Below are 16411 nucleotides of genomic sequence, written 5' to 3'. Positions count from 1 at the left end.
AGTCGAGACCCTTCCTCAGACTGATGTGGGGGTGAGGGGGGGGGCGGGAAGAAGAAAGGAAGAGGCGGAGACAGTGGGTTGTGGGAGAGCTGGGAAGGGGAGGGGAAGGAGGGAGAAAGCAGGGACTACCTGAAATTGGAGAAGTCAATGTTCATGGCGCTGGGGTGTAAACTACCCAAGCGAAATATGAAGTGCTGCTCCTCCAATTTGCGGTGGGACTCACTCTAGCCATGGAGGAGGCCCAGGACAGAAGGGTCGGATACGGAATGGGAGGGGGAGTTGAAATGCTGAGCCACCGGGAGATCGGGTTGGTTAATGCAAACTGTGCGGAAGTGTTGGGCGAAGCGATCGCCAAGCCTGCGTGCGCTTGGTCCCACCGATGCAGAGCAGTTGACACCAAGAGCAGCAGATGCAATAGATGAGGTTGGAGGAGGTGCAGGTGAACCTCTGCCTCACCTGGAGAGACTGCTTGGGTCCTTGGATGGAGTCGAGGGGGGGAGGTAAAGCGAAAAGTGTAGCATTTCCTGCGGTTGCAAGGGAAAGTACCAGGGGAGGGGGTGGTTTGGGTGGGAAGGGATGAATTGACCAGGGAGTTACGGAGGAAGTGGTCTCTGCAGAAAGTCGAAAGGGGAGGAGATGGGAAGATGTGGCCAGTGGTGGGATCCCGTTAGAGGTGGCGAAAAAAAGGTGGAGGATTATCTGTTGAATGTGACGGCTGGTAGGATGGAAGGTGAGGACAAGGGGGACTCTTGTCCTTGTTACGAGTGGGGGGATGGGGAGTGAGAGCGGAGGTACGGGATATAGAAGAGACCCTGGTGAGAGCCTCATCTATAGTTGAAGAGGGGAACCCCAGTTCCCTAAAGTATGAGGACGTCTCCGATGCCCTGGTTTGGAAGTCTGGTTATATAATGCCTTTCTTGGTTGATAACCTCTACTTCAAGAGCTAGAGATGTAAAGGTTTCATGTAAACGAGAACCTGGCATGATATATTTGACATCTTTTGTGGAGGGAACGATAGGTGTCAAATTGGGAAGGCCCTTCCAAGATTACTCTTATTTTCTGTCACCGAAAAGTGGCACTCCTGACCAGTAGGCTCAGAGAGTCTACTAACTTGTACTACTCACGGTCCCTCAGATCCACATCAGTCGGTCTCCTCTCCATCCACAAGTCCAACCTCCGCAGTTTTGGGGACAGAGCCTTCTCCAGGGCAGCTCCCAGGCTCTGGAACTCCCTCCCCCAACTGATCCGCAATTCCGTGTCCCTCACCATCTTCCAGTCCCGCCTCAAGACCCATCTCTTCATCTCTGCCTATCCTTAGCCCCACGTCCCCTTCCCTTTTCATCTGTGCATGAATTGCCTCATATTGTGTTTTGAATTGAATTTTGTCTTTAATTTGTGTACTAGTCATGTCTCTACTATTTATTTCATTCCCCTTACATGTTTTTCCTCTGCCTGCTAAATTTTTGTAAGGTGTCCTTGAGACTCTTGAAAGGCGCCCATAAATAAAATTTATTATTATTATTATTATTAACTATCTAACTCAAAGACGTAGTGTGCGCTCTGGTAGAATTGGCCCATTTCCCACAATCTCATGCCACTGCTGTTTGGAGTTTGCAGAGTCAATTAATTGGAGAGATAATCATGGATTTGGTGGATTGGGAGAGATGTTTGGAGCTGATGATCATGAGGTTTAGGGAAATACTGTGCAGAAGACGCTGAGGTCATTGCACAGACGATGGAGAGTCAGACAGATGATGAGGGTGGTTTCCTGTTTATGGCTGCTGAGGGGGGCAGCCAGATAACCATGATGGTGGATTAGCAACATAATATGGCAGATAATGGGTTGTTCAGACAGCCAGGTAGACTTTGAGGAGATAGGCTGAGGAGATTATGAGTGAGGTGGTGTTGGGATGCTTGTAATGGTGGAAAAATCAAAGATGGAACGCACCAAGTGAAAGATCAATTCCCTAGCTAATATTTAAACTTTTATTTTAGACTTTAGAGATACAGTGTAGAAACAGGCCCCTTGACCCGAGTCCCAATGATCACGCTGGTCAGCACAATCCTACACACTAGGGACAATTTGCAATTTTTACCAAAGCCAATTAACCAATAAAACATTGTACATTCCTACCTTGTATCACATTTCCAGGTGCATATTTAATGTGCTCTTTTAATATGGGCCCACTTTGTAATGTAAGGATGTGTGCCAGACAATTTACTTTTTGTTTACATGTTATAAATCTTTTGGTTCGACCTTATGTTGCTAATAATGTCTGAAAACTACTGTCTTTTTCACCTGATTTCTAACTCGAAACTTGGACATACGGTTAGGTATTAAAACTCACCCTTTTCAAGCCAAAGGCATCAGTTAGCGTTGGCACCTGATGACATGGAACTCAGTATCAGAGGATGGCATACATGCAACGCCAAATGCTGCTTGTGGTCTGTTAACTCTCAGGACCTTGTTTTTTCAATGTTCCACTGGTGTTCACTGTTAAGGCCATCAGTACATGTTGATGAACCACCTTTCTGAACTGCTGCAAAACGTCTAGTGAAGGTTGTGTGCACTTGAAAATTCCCAGAACACACAGGAATGAGCAAACTCCATTTACTGCCAAATTGAGGTACTTTCCACACCATTGCAGTGGCCCAGTCCTGTGTGGAGAGAAGCCAGGCATTTCACTAAAATAGGCAGTCTGAAGAACGGTTCCAACCTGAAATGTCACCTATCCATATTCTCCAGAGATGCTGACTGACCCGCTGAGTTACTCCAGCATGATGTAGCTATTTTAGGCTTAGCACGTAAGTCTCTTAAGTTGTGTTTGAGCTCAAATACAAAAGTAGTTACGACTGAAATGCACCAACTGGTCGATTTCTGATCATCACAATGAGGAGATACTACTAAATGATTCCAAGATATCGAAACCCTTGGAAATATTAACAGAAATTGCTCGAAGCACTCAGCAGATCGAGCAGCCTCTATAGAGGGAGAGACACAGTTGGCGTCGCGGAATTAGCGTCAAAATGTGCCCCGCGCTGCATTCTGGGAAATGTAGTTCTCATTTGGCACAGAGGCTGACGAGCGCATGCGTGCCACCGCGTTGCAGGCTGGGAGATGTAGTTCTAATTGGAACGGTTCGTGTGAGTAGGTGAGCGCATGCGTGCCACCGCGTTGCAGGCTGGGAGATGTAGTTCTAATTGGAACGGTTCTTGTGGATAGGTGAACGCATGCGTGCGGCCGCTATGCAGGCTGGGTGATGTAGTTCTTTTGGGGGCGGAAATTGTGGTAACGGTCGGTGAGCGCATGCGTGCGGCCGCGGTGCGGGCTGGGTGTCGGCTTGTCCTTGCTGGAGCTGCCGGATCCGGACGGGAAGCTGCGGGCATGTTCGCCGCCAGGATCTGCTCCATACTCCGACCCGGTGCCCTGCCCTTGGCACGGGCAGTGCTTGCTAGGGGCTATGCCGAGGCGGCACCGGCTTTGGCCTCCGCCGTCAGGATGTCCTTCACCTTTGCTTCTCCGACCAAGGTAAGGCCTCGGTCCTCGGCCTATCCCGGCGGCTGACCTCGGCCTAGCCCGAGACTCAGCCTGTCACAGCGGCCTATCCCAGCATCTGGCCACTACTCTGGAATGGGTGTGAACATTGAACAGTACAGCATAGGATCAGGCCCTTCGAACCACAATGTCTGGGTTGAATGTGACATGTTAAACTAATCTCTTCTGCCTGGAAGTGATCTACATCCCTCCATTCCCTGCATATCCATATGACCATCCAAAAGACTCTTAAATCCCACTATTGCATTTTCACCTCCACAGATGGCAGGATGTTCTACCACCCTCTGTTAAAAAAAACCTTTGCCCTACACATCTCCTTTAAACTTTGCCCCTCACCCTAAGGCTATGCTCTCTAGTCTGACATTTTCATCGTGGATAAAAGGTTCTGACTGTCTACCCTATTTATGCTTCTCGTCATTTTATACACTTATATCAGGTCTTGCCTCAGCTTCTGCTTCAGAGGAAACAATCTAAGTTTGTCCAAACTCCTTATAACTAATACCTGCTAATCCAGGCAGCATTCGGGTAAACCTCTGCACCCTTTCCAAAGCATCCACATCCTATAATGGGGGACCAGAGCTGCAAACAATACTTGAAATATGCTCTAACTAAAGTTACAATATGACTTCCTGGCTCTTGTACTTGATGCCCTGAATCTTGATAGGTTTATTTTGTACACTGGATCCAATACGTTGCTCAGAGGTATCCCATCACAAAGACCAGCCTTCCTCCCGTCGATTCCATCTACACTTCATGCTGTCTTGAGAAAGTAGCCAACATCATCAAGGGCTATGTACACTCTGGTCATTCTCCTCTTCTCCCTTCTCCTGTGGAGCAGAGATAAGCATGAAAGCATACAAGGTGAACAGTCAGAACCTTTATCTCATGGTGAAAATGTCAAATATTAGAGGGCATTACTTTAAGCTGAGGAGCAAGGTTTAAAGGAGATTTGGGTGGGGGGGGGGGTGACAGGTTTTTTTTTACATGGATGGTGATGGGTGCCAACAATGTGCTGCCAGGCATGATGGTGGAAGCTTAAACAGGTGAAATCACATAGAACAGCTTTCCCCCCACTGTATTAGACTCGTGAACTCTTGTATGCTGGGGTGAAGTCCTGATCTTCCAATCTACCCTGCACCGTGCACATTTTTATCAGTGTTTTCTGTTTCCCTTCTGTTTTGCCTGATATACTCAGTATTTTGACTTTTATCCTTAAATTTAAATTTGAAATTCAAATTGAATATTTCAGTTGTACCTGCAGTACGTTTACCAAGCTTTCCATTAAAATCTTTTTCTTCTGCCTTAACCAATCCATTCAATATATATATATATTTTTAGATGACTTTTGATTCTATTTCTACCTTTCTTGCCAATGCATTATACCCCCTTGTGGTGAATGCAAATAACTGACAACCCACACACCACCCTCACCAGCCATTCCCCCGAGCACTAATGCACTATGGCTGCAGTATGCGTCATTTGCAAACACACTGCATTTACCTAGGCTGGTTTATCGGCAGTTCCCAAACCCATGTCCCACCAATAACATCAAGGGCTGTGGTGTGTGGGAACACCGCCACTTAAGGTTCCTCTCCAAGTTCATTCTTCCTATTTGGAACTATCTCCCGTCTTTCATCACTGGGTCTAAATCTCGGAACTCCCTACCCAACTGGACTTTGAAGTACCTTCACCAGAAAGCCTGCGGTGTTTAGTTTAGTTTAGATATATACAGCATAGAAACTAGACCTTTAGGCCATGGGGTCCACGCCAACCATCAATCACCCATTCACACTAGTTCTATGTTATCCACTCCCTACACACTAGGGGTAATTTACAGATGCCAGTTAACTAACAAACCAGCATATCTTTGGGAGTTGGGAAGAAACCGGAGCATGGGGTCACAAGAGAAACGTGCAAATTTCACACAGGTGTACTCCGAGGTGAGGATCGAACTCTGGTTTCTGGTGCTGTGAGGCCGCAACTCTACCAGCTATGTCGCTGCGGTAGCTCACCACCATTGATGTTTCATGATGGGCAATAAATGTGAGCCTATAAAGTTTAAAACGAATGACTGTTACAATAATTTTGACGGTGGGAAAGCTTACTGGAATGTGATTTAAAAAAAACTTTTAATATGCTTCTTTTGTCAGGTATTCTATAAGGAAGCGACTGTTAAACAAGTAGATGTTCCGACACTGACTGGAAGCTTTGGTATTCTACCAGCTCATGTGCCCACGCTTCAGGTGCTAAAACCTGGAATTGTCACTGTCATCGATGAGGAGGGTGGTCAGACTAAATATTTTGGTAGGTTAACGTGATTTTATGGTAGAAATAAGTTAAAAATTTTAATTTCAGAACTAATTTCTAATTATTTTACCTTTACTGCTGTCAATTACATAAATTACTGGCATTTGATGGTGGTTTGTAGTAAATAATTTTTGTTGCTGTATTTTGAATCACAGCTAGAAATATGTATGTTTTGTATCATTGGATAGATGCTTTTTTATAAAGTAATAAATCTAACTTTGTAAGCATATAATGCCAGACATGGTATGATGACTTATTCACATCATTACGAAGTGAGGTGAGAACCTGACTGGCGATTCAGTGGGAGAGCATTTTTGCGACAGTAATCACAACTCCTTAAAAATGAAGACAACTATGAATGGAGATAATACTGGTCCTTTTGGAGGGGGGTCGGGTGAACTAAATTGTGTGAGGGAACGTACAACATTATTAGGCAGGAGCTACAGAGACTAAATGAAGAGATGCTGTTATTGGATCTGTGTTGATTTTGATAATTTGTTATTTGCATTACATTGTATTTTTGTTTAATTTTAGTTTTATTATTTTGGGAGCATGTACCATTCTGGTGGTAATATTGAGGTATATTATAGGAGAATATTTCTTGCCAATTTTGCAGAAGTAGTTCATGGTGAGCTTGTTATAATCATTAACGATTGAATGGCAGAGTATGTAGTGTCAGATTTTATATCGTTCAAGAGATTACTCCCTCTAGCCACTAAAGTAGACTACATGGTTGAGGAGATTGTCGTAATACGTATGTGAGCTCTCCATGAGACCTTCAGAGCCTCTTTACAGATAAATCTTGATAACACAGTCTTTTGATTAATAGTTTCTTTATTGTTGAAGAAACGCAATAAGATACATCCGACCTTCTTCTCCGACTCGCACACTATAATCTTCGTCAAACTCCAGCATATCGCTTTAAACGTTAGAAAACTCCTCGTGTCTCAGTTAAACGTCACATGGTCAAAGGGTAAACCTTCCTCATGTAAGTCCAAAACTAAACTAAAAACTAAGCTTCTGCACAAGAAACCTAGCACCAAGCACGGCCTTGACTACGTCATAAATCCCACCCACATAATTACGGGTAGTCTAAAATTTAAAGGCAAGTGCCATAATTAATGACACACAAAATAAGCCAAATGGCCACTACAGTGTAAAATGCTGTTCTAAATGGCACATTTACGAATAATAGATACAAAAAATACTTAAGTGTGTAAGGCATTCCAGGTTCAATACTGAAGGCAATAGGATTAATGACCAGAAAAACAGGAAGAAAATTACATTAAAATATATATCAGTCATTGGCTGCTGCACACTGCACTGAACCTGTTTATTTATTTCCAGTGAGCAGTGGTTCTGTGACAGTGAATGCAGACTCCTCGGTTCAGCTGTTAGCTGAAGAGGCAACAGTCTTGGAGAATTTGGATGTCACTGTAAGTATACTTGAATATTGGATGGTCTGGCCCTGCGAGTCAGTGTGAATTTTGAGGAGGAAGCGATGTGCTTTGGATATTCCAAGGACATGGCAGATGAATACAAGTGCTCATCTACTTTGGCAGCAAATTATAAATGCAGCACATTCTTAAATAGTGAGGAATTTGGATGTGTTGAAGTTCAAAGGAATTTGCAAGTTACCCTGTAGTAAGGTAGCTCTGTTATAAACGTGTTTCCATAATGAAAAATGGGTAGTACACAACTGATGGGAACACAATTAGGATACACTATTTGTAATATGTGGGCTGAATTGCTACAGCTATAGATCGTAATGATTTTAGTCTCTCAGTTGGGCTGAGATCAAACATTAGCTGAATAGCCTACTTCTATTCCATAAGTTCTAATTGGTAAAGCAACATTTTAAGATTGTGCTACGTTTTGGTCTTGAACCTTTTGTGTGATTTAGGATTGTAAACTCGTGCCTGCATTATTGGACTTCTAAAATAGTATGTTTTAATTTTAGCAATGATGGCACAATTATGTTAAACTAAGTTTTCATTTGGGAACACGCTGGCTCAACTAGCAAAAGTAGCAAATACTGGACAAAAGAATGAACCATCAAGGCCAATTTAATGCTCTACTAAATAATTATTTCCAGATCTCACTAGCTTTCTCTTTGGCAGATGGAAATGTTCTACGGCCTGAAGTTATATTGTGCTAAAATACATTTCATAGTCTATTCAATGGACATATGAGGTAGTTCCCAGATGAATAAGTAGGAGTCCACCCCATTTTTCTCCACCCCCACTCCCCCACCAAGTCCCTGCCTCCACTATCCCCCATTAGTATTTTGACATGTTGACTGCATTGATGTTTCAAAATGTGCTGAGCATCTTCAAAATGTGAAGTAGCAGTACCTGTGGGCTGTACAATCTCAAGCATTTTTTATTATTTAAAAAATCACGAATCAACTGGTATATCACTTAGTTTTCCACTCTTTCCTTGTACCTTGTGATGCCAAGACTATTACCAACCTCACTCTTGAGTAAAATTGCTGAACTTCCACAATCCTCAAGCACAGAGAATTCCAAAGATTTTACAATGGATTGATTGCATTACTCATTGAATTCAAGCCAGCTTTACTGATCTGCTAATCATGGTGAGGTTCCTTAGCAGTTATCTTTACTGGGAAAATAGTGTTCAGATGGAATGGGTTCAGATTGTAGGAATAAAGGAGAAACAGGCATTTAGAATATTGTTCCAAAAAATAGTGATCACGGATAGACAATTATGGCAGGGTTCTTCTGGACAGATGAGACGTAAATTAACTTGTTTCAGAGTGATGGCAAGAGCAAAGTATGGAGGAGAGAAGGAACTTCCCAAGGTCCAAAGCATACACCTTATCTGTGAAACATGGTGGTGAGGGTGTTATGGCCTGGGCATGTATGGCTGCTGAAGGTACTGGCTCACTTAACTTCATTCATGAATATGAATGCAGCGTGACTTTAGAGAGCTCGGAAAAATGCTGAAAAGCAGGACCTCCAGGGTGGTTATCTCCGGTTTGCTTCCAGTTCCTCGTGCTGGCGAGAGCAGGAACAGGGAGATACAGGATCTGAATGTGTGGCTGAGGAACTGGTGCAGGGGGCAGGGATGTGGATTCTTAGACCACAGGGATCTGTTTTGGAGTAAGGGGGAACTGTACAAAAGAGACGGATTGCACCTTAACAGGGGGGACCAGCATTCTGGCAGGCAGGTTTGCCACTGCTACGCGGGTGGTTTTAAACTGGATAAGGGGGTGGGGTGTCAAATGGGATAGTCAAGGACGGAGTTAAAGGGAAAGAGAGTAAAGGGATGGTTATTGACCCCAGAATTAACGGGAAAGAAAGCTCACAAAGGGATAGGAGAGTATGGCCAAGTGTAATAGGGATCGATGTAAAAGGTGAGATGCGTAAGGAATTAAAAGTATTGTATGTGAATGTGCAAAGTATAGGAGGTAAGGTAGATGACCTTGAGGCTCAGTTAGAGGTTGGTAGATATGACATTGTGGGGATTACTGAGACGTGGCTTGGATTGAACGAAATTGCATTTTCTACAGTCTTAACAGTTACTAAAAAACCCAAGACCCACACTTTACACAGACATCCATCACAGTGAATCTCCAACACCTCCTCATTGTGATGGAAGGCAAAAGTCTTATCTCTTCCCTTTGTTCTTCTCCCGCAGATTAGATGAGAATTCTCAGATAAAAGCACAATGATTGCAAAGTTATTATGTCTTTTAAGGGTTGCATTTTTCACAAAATAGTTAACAAAAAATAATTTTGTAGCCATGATGTAAGAAGATATATTTTGGTGGTAACCGTCTGGGTGACCCAACTGGACAGGTTGTTGGACCAAGTTTTATGAGTAGGTGTAGCAAGTATTGTATGAAAGCCATAAAAGGGTCTCGCCCGAAACTTTGCCTATTCTTTTTCTCCAGAGATGCTCTCCAACCTGCTGAGTTACTCCTGCTTTTTGCATCTATCTTCGGCTTGAACCAGCATCCGCAGCTCATTCCTACACAAACCATACCATTACTTCTATTTCAAAACAATTATGTCAAGACTAGTGAAAATTAAATTGATTTTTTACTTTTATGTTCTCCAGATCCCTTCTCCCAAATTAAATTTGCAGCAAAGTCCTTCAGCAGAGTAGATATGGAGAAGTTAATGTTTTTGAATTGTTGTTGCAGGCGGCAAAGGCCAACCTGGATAAGGCTAACGCTGAACTTTCAACTGCCACTGACGAGGTGGAACGTGCGGAAGCATTAATTAATGTAGAAGCCAATGAAGCAATCATAAAAGCACTGGAATAGCTTGACCTCTGGGTAAGAACTTAATTGACATTGTACTTGAATTCAGTAAGCTTCACTGAATTTGATGGTCCCAACCTGTTGGTCAAGTTTTAGATTATTTTTTTATATTGTTAAAATTGTATAACCACACAACTTCCCCCCCACCTATTGTTCTCACTTATGGTGTATCAAGACTCCTCCATCACTGAAAGTAGCTAGGAAATAGAATGCACTCTCTTTGGGGGGGTTGACCTTCAATGTCCATGGCCAAGAGGTGCCGTCACCACTGAAACTGAGCTGAAGAACAAAGGGTCTAAGGCAGGCAGTAAGGGAACCACAAATGTTGGGTGGTGCAGTGTAGAGCTGCTGCCTTACAATGCCAGAGACCCGGGTTCGATCCTGACTAAGGGTGCTGTCTGTATGGAGTTTGTACGTTCTCCCGTGACTGCATGGGTTTTCTCCTGGTGCTCCGGATTCCTCTCGCATTCGAAAGACGTACAGGTGTGTAGGTTAATTTGCTTTGGTAAAATTGTAAATTGTTCCTCGTGTGTGTGGGATGGTTTAAGTATACGGATATTGCTGGTCAGGGTGGGCTGGAGGGCCTGTTTCCGCGCTGTCTCTAAACTAAAAAAAAAAACTAGAGATAAAGATATTTTCTCCTTCCATTTTCAAGATGTGGGTGTCACTGGAAAGCACAGCATTTATGACCCATCCTTAATTGTTCTTGAGAGCTGCCACCTTGAACTGTTGCGGTCCTACTGATGAAGATGCCACTTCAGTGCTGTTGGGCTTGGAGTTCCAGAATTTGGACCCGGTGACAGTGAAGGACCAATGTACTTCAAGTGACCAATGCCCTTTATTCTATACCAGCTGCACAACCTCTCCTCCCCCAATACTCCATTCTTTCTGGCTAGAAAAGCTTGCTCCAATAATCATTACGTTAAATCGCATAATGTTTATATGAGCTGTTGTACTCATCTTCTGTCCTAAGTATGATTGTGACCAAATGTTGATGTTCATTTGCTGCTTTGTTGGTTTTAATCATTCTCCTACTGTGTCCTCACCATACCCTAAGTTCAATGGAACCCTTTTAAAATGTGGAGAAAACAGTTTATGTTCCCATAGATGTTTGAAGCAATATTTGCTTCGGTAGTTTTCAGTTTTGGTCTTTTTATCAGAATGCTTCAATCATAATTAAATGGGTTTATGTTTTAACGCTTACTATTGCATCTTCCTTGTGAAGAGAGAAACGGCCTTGAAGCTTCTGAGATTTTACTGTTGTTTAGGAATCAAGTGTTTGACAAATGAGAGAAAAACACTTTTTTTTCACCTAGCATTTTCAAGATCTGCATGTTTTGTTTTCAGGAGGAGGTGTGGGTGCAGCTTTATCAGATTTCATACAGGGTTTAGCTGTGATTTGGAGTGAGCACTTTCAGCCAGAAACGATGAAGCATTGGGAGAGGAGTGGTGGTGCAGCTGGTATAGGCTTAGTGGGAATGGTCATTGGACAGTAATCCGAGTAAACATCTTGGGTTCTTCATGACTCAGATGATTTTACGCAAGTATTCATGCAAATTTACCTTGGCAGAGATAATCCCTGAACATCATCCTGCACCTGCTGAGCCCTGAAAGGTCATCTATAATTTATTTTCATTGTGCTTTTGCAGTTTTCTGCTGCATGGTGTGAATGCACTGCTGATGTTTTGCCACTAGGTGATACACTTTGTCCTCTGGACACTTGCAACAAAGTGCTTTCTATTTGATAGCGATTTTGGACTGCGATTAACTTCACTACACAGACGATTAATTTCACTACACTCAGACGGTCGTTGTAAATGGAATATGGTTTCAGTGTTGAACCAAAAGGATAAAAAAGTCATGCTTCTCATCTCAACGCTTTTGAGGTTGCTGATGGAAATCCATTGAGTCGAGTGAAGTTGAACTTAGTGTAGATAGTCGTATCTGTTTAATTGACCAGAAATACATTATTAATTCTTAAAATTTAGAAAACTATGGCAGGATTTAGTAGTTATCTTTGGGACTATAGAGCAAACAGCAAGGCAACTAGTTCGTGTTTCTAAAGTAATGGGAACATTTGAGGCAAGAAAAGGGGTTCATCACTTTTACAGACCTAGGTTTTCTTCACAATAATGTTTAAATGTGCATGGGTGTGGAGATAAAAGTAGTTTATAAACAAAGTTGCCCCATTGCGCATAATCACAGTGTAGATTTATTGTCGCAGGGCGACTTTGCTTGGCTAGACTCCCACGTATGGAACTGTTTGCCAGTCAAGGGCAGTGGAAAGAATGAGGGTATGTGAACAGAAACCAATTCCAAAATAGTAAAACAAAACATTTCCAGTAATAATTAGTCATTATGTTGACATTGCCTAGTGTCATTTTTGACGCAGTCATCATTGTTGTATTTTATGTAGCAGTGGTATCCAATCTCTCAAAGTTGTATATATTCATAGTGAGGTTTTATTTAAAAATGATAAATTCCTTTTTTTATAAGTTATTCATGGTTCTGAGCCATGAATAAGAAAGGTAAGAGTTAAAGGTTCCTGTAAAACTGGGTGTTCAAGTATTTACTTTAGAGCTGTGTAACTAATGTGAAATTGAGTTAATAGAAAGCTCCACTTGTTGTTTTTAAGTTTCTTTGATCGAACCAAGTTTATTATTAAGTAAACCTGAAGAAAACAGTATACAGCGTCACTTGCCAATGTTTTAATTTGGAGCCAGCAAGAATGCAGTGCTGGCAGAGGTTGAGGTGAGAACTAACTCAACACAGCTCTCTCATAGTTGTAGACTTTTATTTGCCAGTGACACTTTTAAGTTGGTCTAACATATTATATTTCTGCTTGTTAGTGACAATGCATATAGAAAAGTGGTTATGATTTGGGTTTCTGTATAACATTTTAGTGAATAAACTTCAGGAAGAAGTTTCTTTAAATTGATCTTTAATTATGTACTTTGTTTTGCAAATTTAAGCAAGTGCGTTCCACTGAATCACAAGAAAGAGACATATTTTCTTGTCTGTGGGTCTAAAAAGTGCTTCACCACAACCAAAGCTTCACAGACATGGTGGCTTTCCATGTTTCCTGCATCTCATACTGCAGTGTATTGTTTCAGCGAAAAATAGTGATCACAGTTTGTGCTTTTTGAGCAGTGCTGTGGGGTTTAACATAATCTGCACTATGACACTGGAAGAATGCTTTCAACAATAGCTTGATTGCAAATGTAAACCTATACCCCTCGTGCTCAAAGGAATATTCATGCTTTTGAGGTACTTCAACAGCAAGCACTGCAATTTGTAACTATCTTTTTCTCTTACATGTCTGTTTATGTTGACTAGTCAAGTCAAGTCAATTTTATTTCTGTAGCACATTTAAACATAACCACGGGATGGTCAGTAACCCCAAGTCGACCAATCTGAGGGACCTGGAGGTGGTATGGTGGGAAAGCAGATTGTTGATGTGGATGGGGGCGAACCTGTTATGGGCTTTGTAAACAAAACGAAGGAGCTTGAAATTGATTCGGAACTGCACTGGGAGCCAGTGAAGAGAGGCCAGCATCGGGGTGATGTGGTCCCTTTTTCGGGTGCCCGTCAGGAGTCTTGCTGCGGCGTTTTGGACCAATTGCTTCTCAGAAGCTCAAAGGAAATTTGAAGCATATCAGACCTTTCCTGTTTAGCAAGGAAAAAATGTTATTTTTCCTGAAGATGGACACAAAATACTGGAGTAACTCAGTGGGTCAGGCAGCATCTCTGGAGAAAAGGATTAGATCCTTGCCCCGAAAAGTTACATGTTCCTTTTCTCTAGAGATGCTGAGTTACTCCAGCATTTTATGTCTATCTTCAGTGTAAACCAGCATCTGCAGTTCCTCCAACCCACTTGTTATTTTTCCTACTTGGGCAGCTTGCCCAACTGGTTTACAATGCCTATATGGGGAAGTGTGCTCGTCAAATTGAAAGGTTTAATTTCTCCTTCAGGAACAGGTAATATTTAGTGATTATAGGGAATGGTGAATTCCATTAAGATTTGATGGTCAGCTATTTGCAAAACCTGATGGTTTGACATCAGATTCGCCAGATGATGTTCACCACATTACCTTGTGGCCCACCTAAGGCCCCACTTCGTATCTTCCCTTGTTGTACCATGACCCTTTCCTGGCTGGTGCCCGTATTCTTTGATTTTGTTGGTATCAAACAAATCTGTCTTTCCATTGAATATGTATTTCTATTCCAAAAAAATGTTAACACCTCTGAATAAACAAACTTCTCACCTCTGCAAGTGACCTCAACCTCTACCTTCTCCAAAGAGAGCTTCTATGATGACTGACCGTCTCCAAATTGTGCGTCTCAGTTAGATCTCCTCTCACTTTGACCTCTGGTTGAAAAGTGACTTACCCATGTTCTCCAGAGATGCCGCATGACCCCGCTGAGTTGCTCCAGCACCTAGTGCCCTTCTTCAACTTAGAAAAATTGAGTTAATTTTCCATGAATGTTTATTAGCTCTTGCCTAATAAGCTGCTTAATTAGCTGATTGTAATGGTGTAATTTATTTGATTAGAGTGTCATCAAATAAATTACGTTGGTTTAAACTCTGACTTTGTGGCAGTGTGATTTGCATGAGCACGTCGGAGTTATCAGGCAATCGGAAATGGCCCACCAGCTGGATTGACACTCAATTTAAATGTATGGGGTCTGTTTAATGTTAAAGCTGACTATATCAAATCAGTTGCATGCAAGTCCATATCACTGCAGATAAAAAGCCCCCTACTCAGTGGTGTGATTTTGATGGGGGTCTGGTAATATATCTTTGACGCCTTCGGGTACTTTCTATTTGTAAGATTGCTCTGTACCTTGAAGGAAATAGTAAACCATATTATTACATTATGCCTCCAAATAATTTAACGTCAGCGTTATAAACAAAATATCATGTTTTTGTCAATTCAAAATAAAAGGGTAATAATGCAATAACATTTCATTAAGTTTAAATTTGAGTTCTGAAGTATAATTTAAAAGTTTAAAATTGAATTTTAACAAAGTTGTATAAATCTGTTTATAAAAGCAAAAACAGTATGCTAGAAACAGTGAACTGTGTCCCTTTCATTTCAGAGCAGTGCTGTTTTAGGATGTGCTTGGAACGAGATGGTTGCCATTTTGAGTAGCTCTTTGCTGATTATATCAGGATTAGCTTCATTAGTAAACTATTTCTTCATGTTCTCTCCAAATGATACACGCATATTTCCCAGGACTGAGTGACAATCCCAGTGCTGATGATGCTTTGGCCATGGAGAATGTGGCGCATTTCCTGCATTTGACTCCCTATTCTGGAGCGTTTAATGTAAACACAGGAAGTTTAAGTGTACAATTCTTATATTACAACATGATAATCTCTCAGATCATGAGTTATAAGCATTCAACCCAAAAAAAAACAAGTATGGATACATTGTTTATATCAAGGTACAGCATTCATCAGGTTCAGTGCTTGGTACCAGATTAGCATTTGTTTTTAACTGCCTCCACATGTTTAATCCTCCTCCTCATGAATGTCTCTTTATCTTGACAGGATGTGCAGTATGTCGTGAGACATTTCGACCATCATTTGGGAAGAAGACCCTACTTTGTACAGTTAAATGCGCTGAATTTATCAGAATAAATATATGAAAATGGATTTGTTTGCTTTTTTTTCTCCTGAAAACAAAGAAAAAAATCACAGCTAAGGCAGAAGCCTTTGTCACTGCCGTAATTAATCTGCCTCGGTCATCACTACAGAGCTGCATTGAAAAATTACAGGTGGACACAAAATGCTGGAGTAACTCAGCGGGACAGGCAGCATCTCTGGAGAGAAGGAATGGGTGACGTTTTAGACCCGAAAAATTACATATCAATCTTAAAATATTCAGTTGCTCAATGGTTAAACTTTAAGCCACTTGCAACATCTTTGTTCTGAATTCTGTTAAATTGAGATTTAAAAGGTAGAAACACAGTTATGGAGGAACTCAGTGGGTTATGCAGCATGTGTTGAAGGAATGGACAGAAGATGTTCCTTATCAGACACCTGTGTCTCCTTTTTACCTCGAGTCTTTGTCACTTCAACCATCTTCCAGTCACCCTCCGCCTCCCCTCACCTGTATTAACCTATCATTTGCTGGGCGTTGTGCCGCTCCCACCTCTCTTCCAGCAATCTCACTTCCCCAACTCCCATCAGTCTGAAGAAAGGTCTGAATCCAAAACGTCACCAATCCATTCCCTCCACAGACGCAGCCTGACCCA

General features: G+C 42.0%; 1 protein-coding gene across 1 annotated transcript; it reads left to right on the top strand.

The window, feature by feature from the left end:
* Positions 1 to 3286: 3286 nt before the first annotated feature.
* On the top strand, positions 3287 to 15809 carry atp5f1d (ATP synthase F1 subunit delta). Its single transcript, XM_033046537.1, has 5 exons — positions 3287 to 3529; positions 5707 to 5860; positions 7211 to 7299; positions 10031 to 10165; positions 15705 to 15809. The coding sequence occupies exons 1-4, from the start codon at positions 3308 to 3310 to the stop codon at positions 10151 to 10153; spliced, it is 588 nt and encodes a 195-aa protein (XP_032902428.1). The 5' UTR covers positions 3287 to 3307; the 3' UTR covers positions 10154 to 10165; positions 15705 to 15809.
* The last annotated feature ends 602 nt before the right edge of the window (positions 15810 to 16411 follow it).

The sequence above is a fragment of the Amblyraja radiata genome, chromosome 29 (assembly GCF_010909765.2).
Source record: "Amblyraja radiata isolate CabotCenter1 chromosome 29, sAmbRad1.1.pri, whole genome shotgun sequence".
Lineage (NCBI taxonomy): Eukaryota > Metazoa > Chordata > Chondrichthyes > Rajiformes > Rajidae > Amblyraja > Amblyraja radiata.
The sequence above is the reverse complement of the archived record's forward strand: the minus strand, read 5'-3'. Positions and strand labels throughout refer to the sequence as shown.

What these genes read in the sequence shown, in the direction of transcription:
- atp5f1d (XM_033046537.1), top strand. Translation starts at nt 3,308, where the DNA reads ATGCGTGCGGCCGCGGTGCGGGCTGGGTGTCGGCTTGTCCTTGCTGGA. An exon ending in CCTTTGCTTCTCCGACCAAG is followed by an intron (nt 3,530 to 5,706) that starts GTAAGGCCTCGG and finishes TTCTTTTGTCAG; the next exon opens with GTATTCTATAAGGAAGCGAC. An exon ending in TGGTCAGACTAAATATTTTG is followed by an intron (nt 5,861 to 7,210) that starts GTAGGTTAACGT and finishes ATTTATTTCCAG; the next exon opens with TGAGCAGTGGTTCTGTGACA.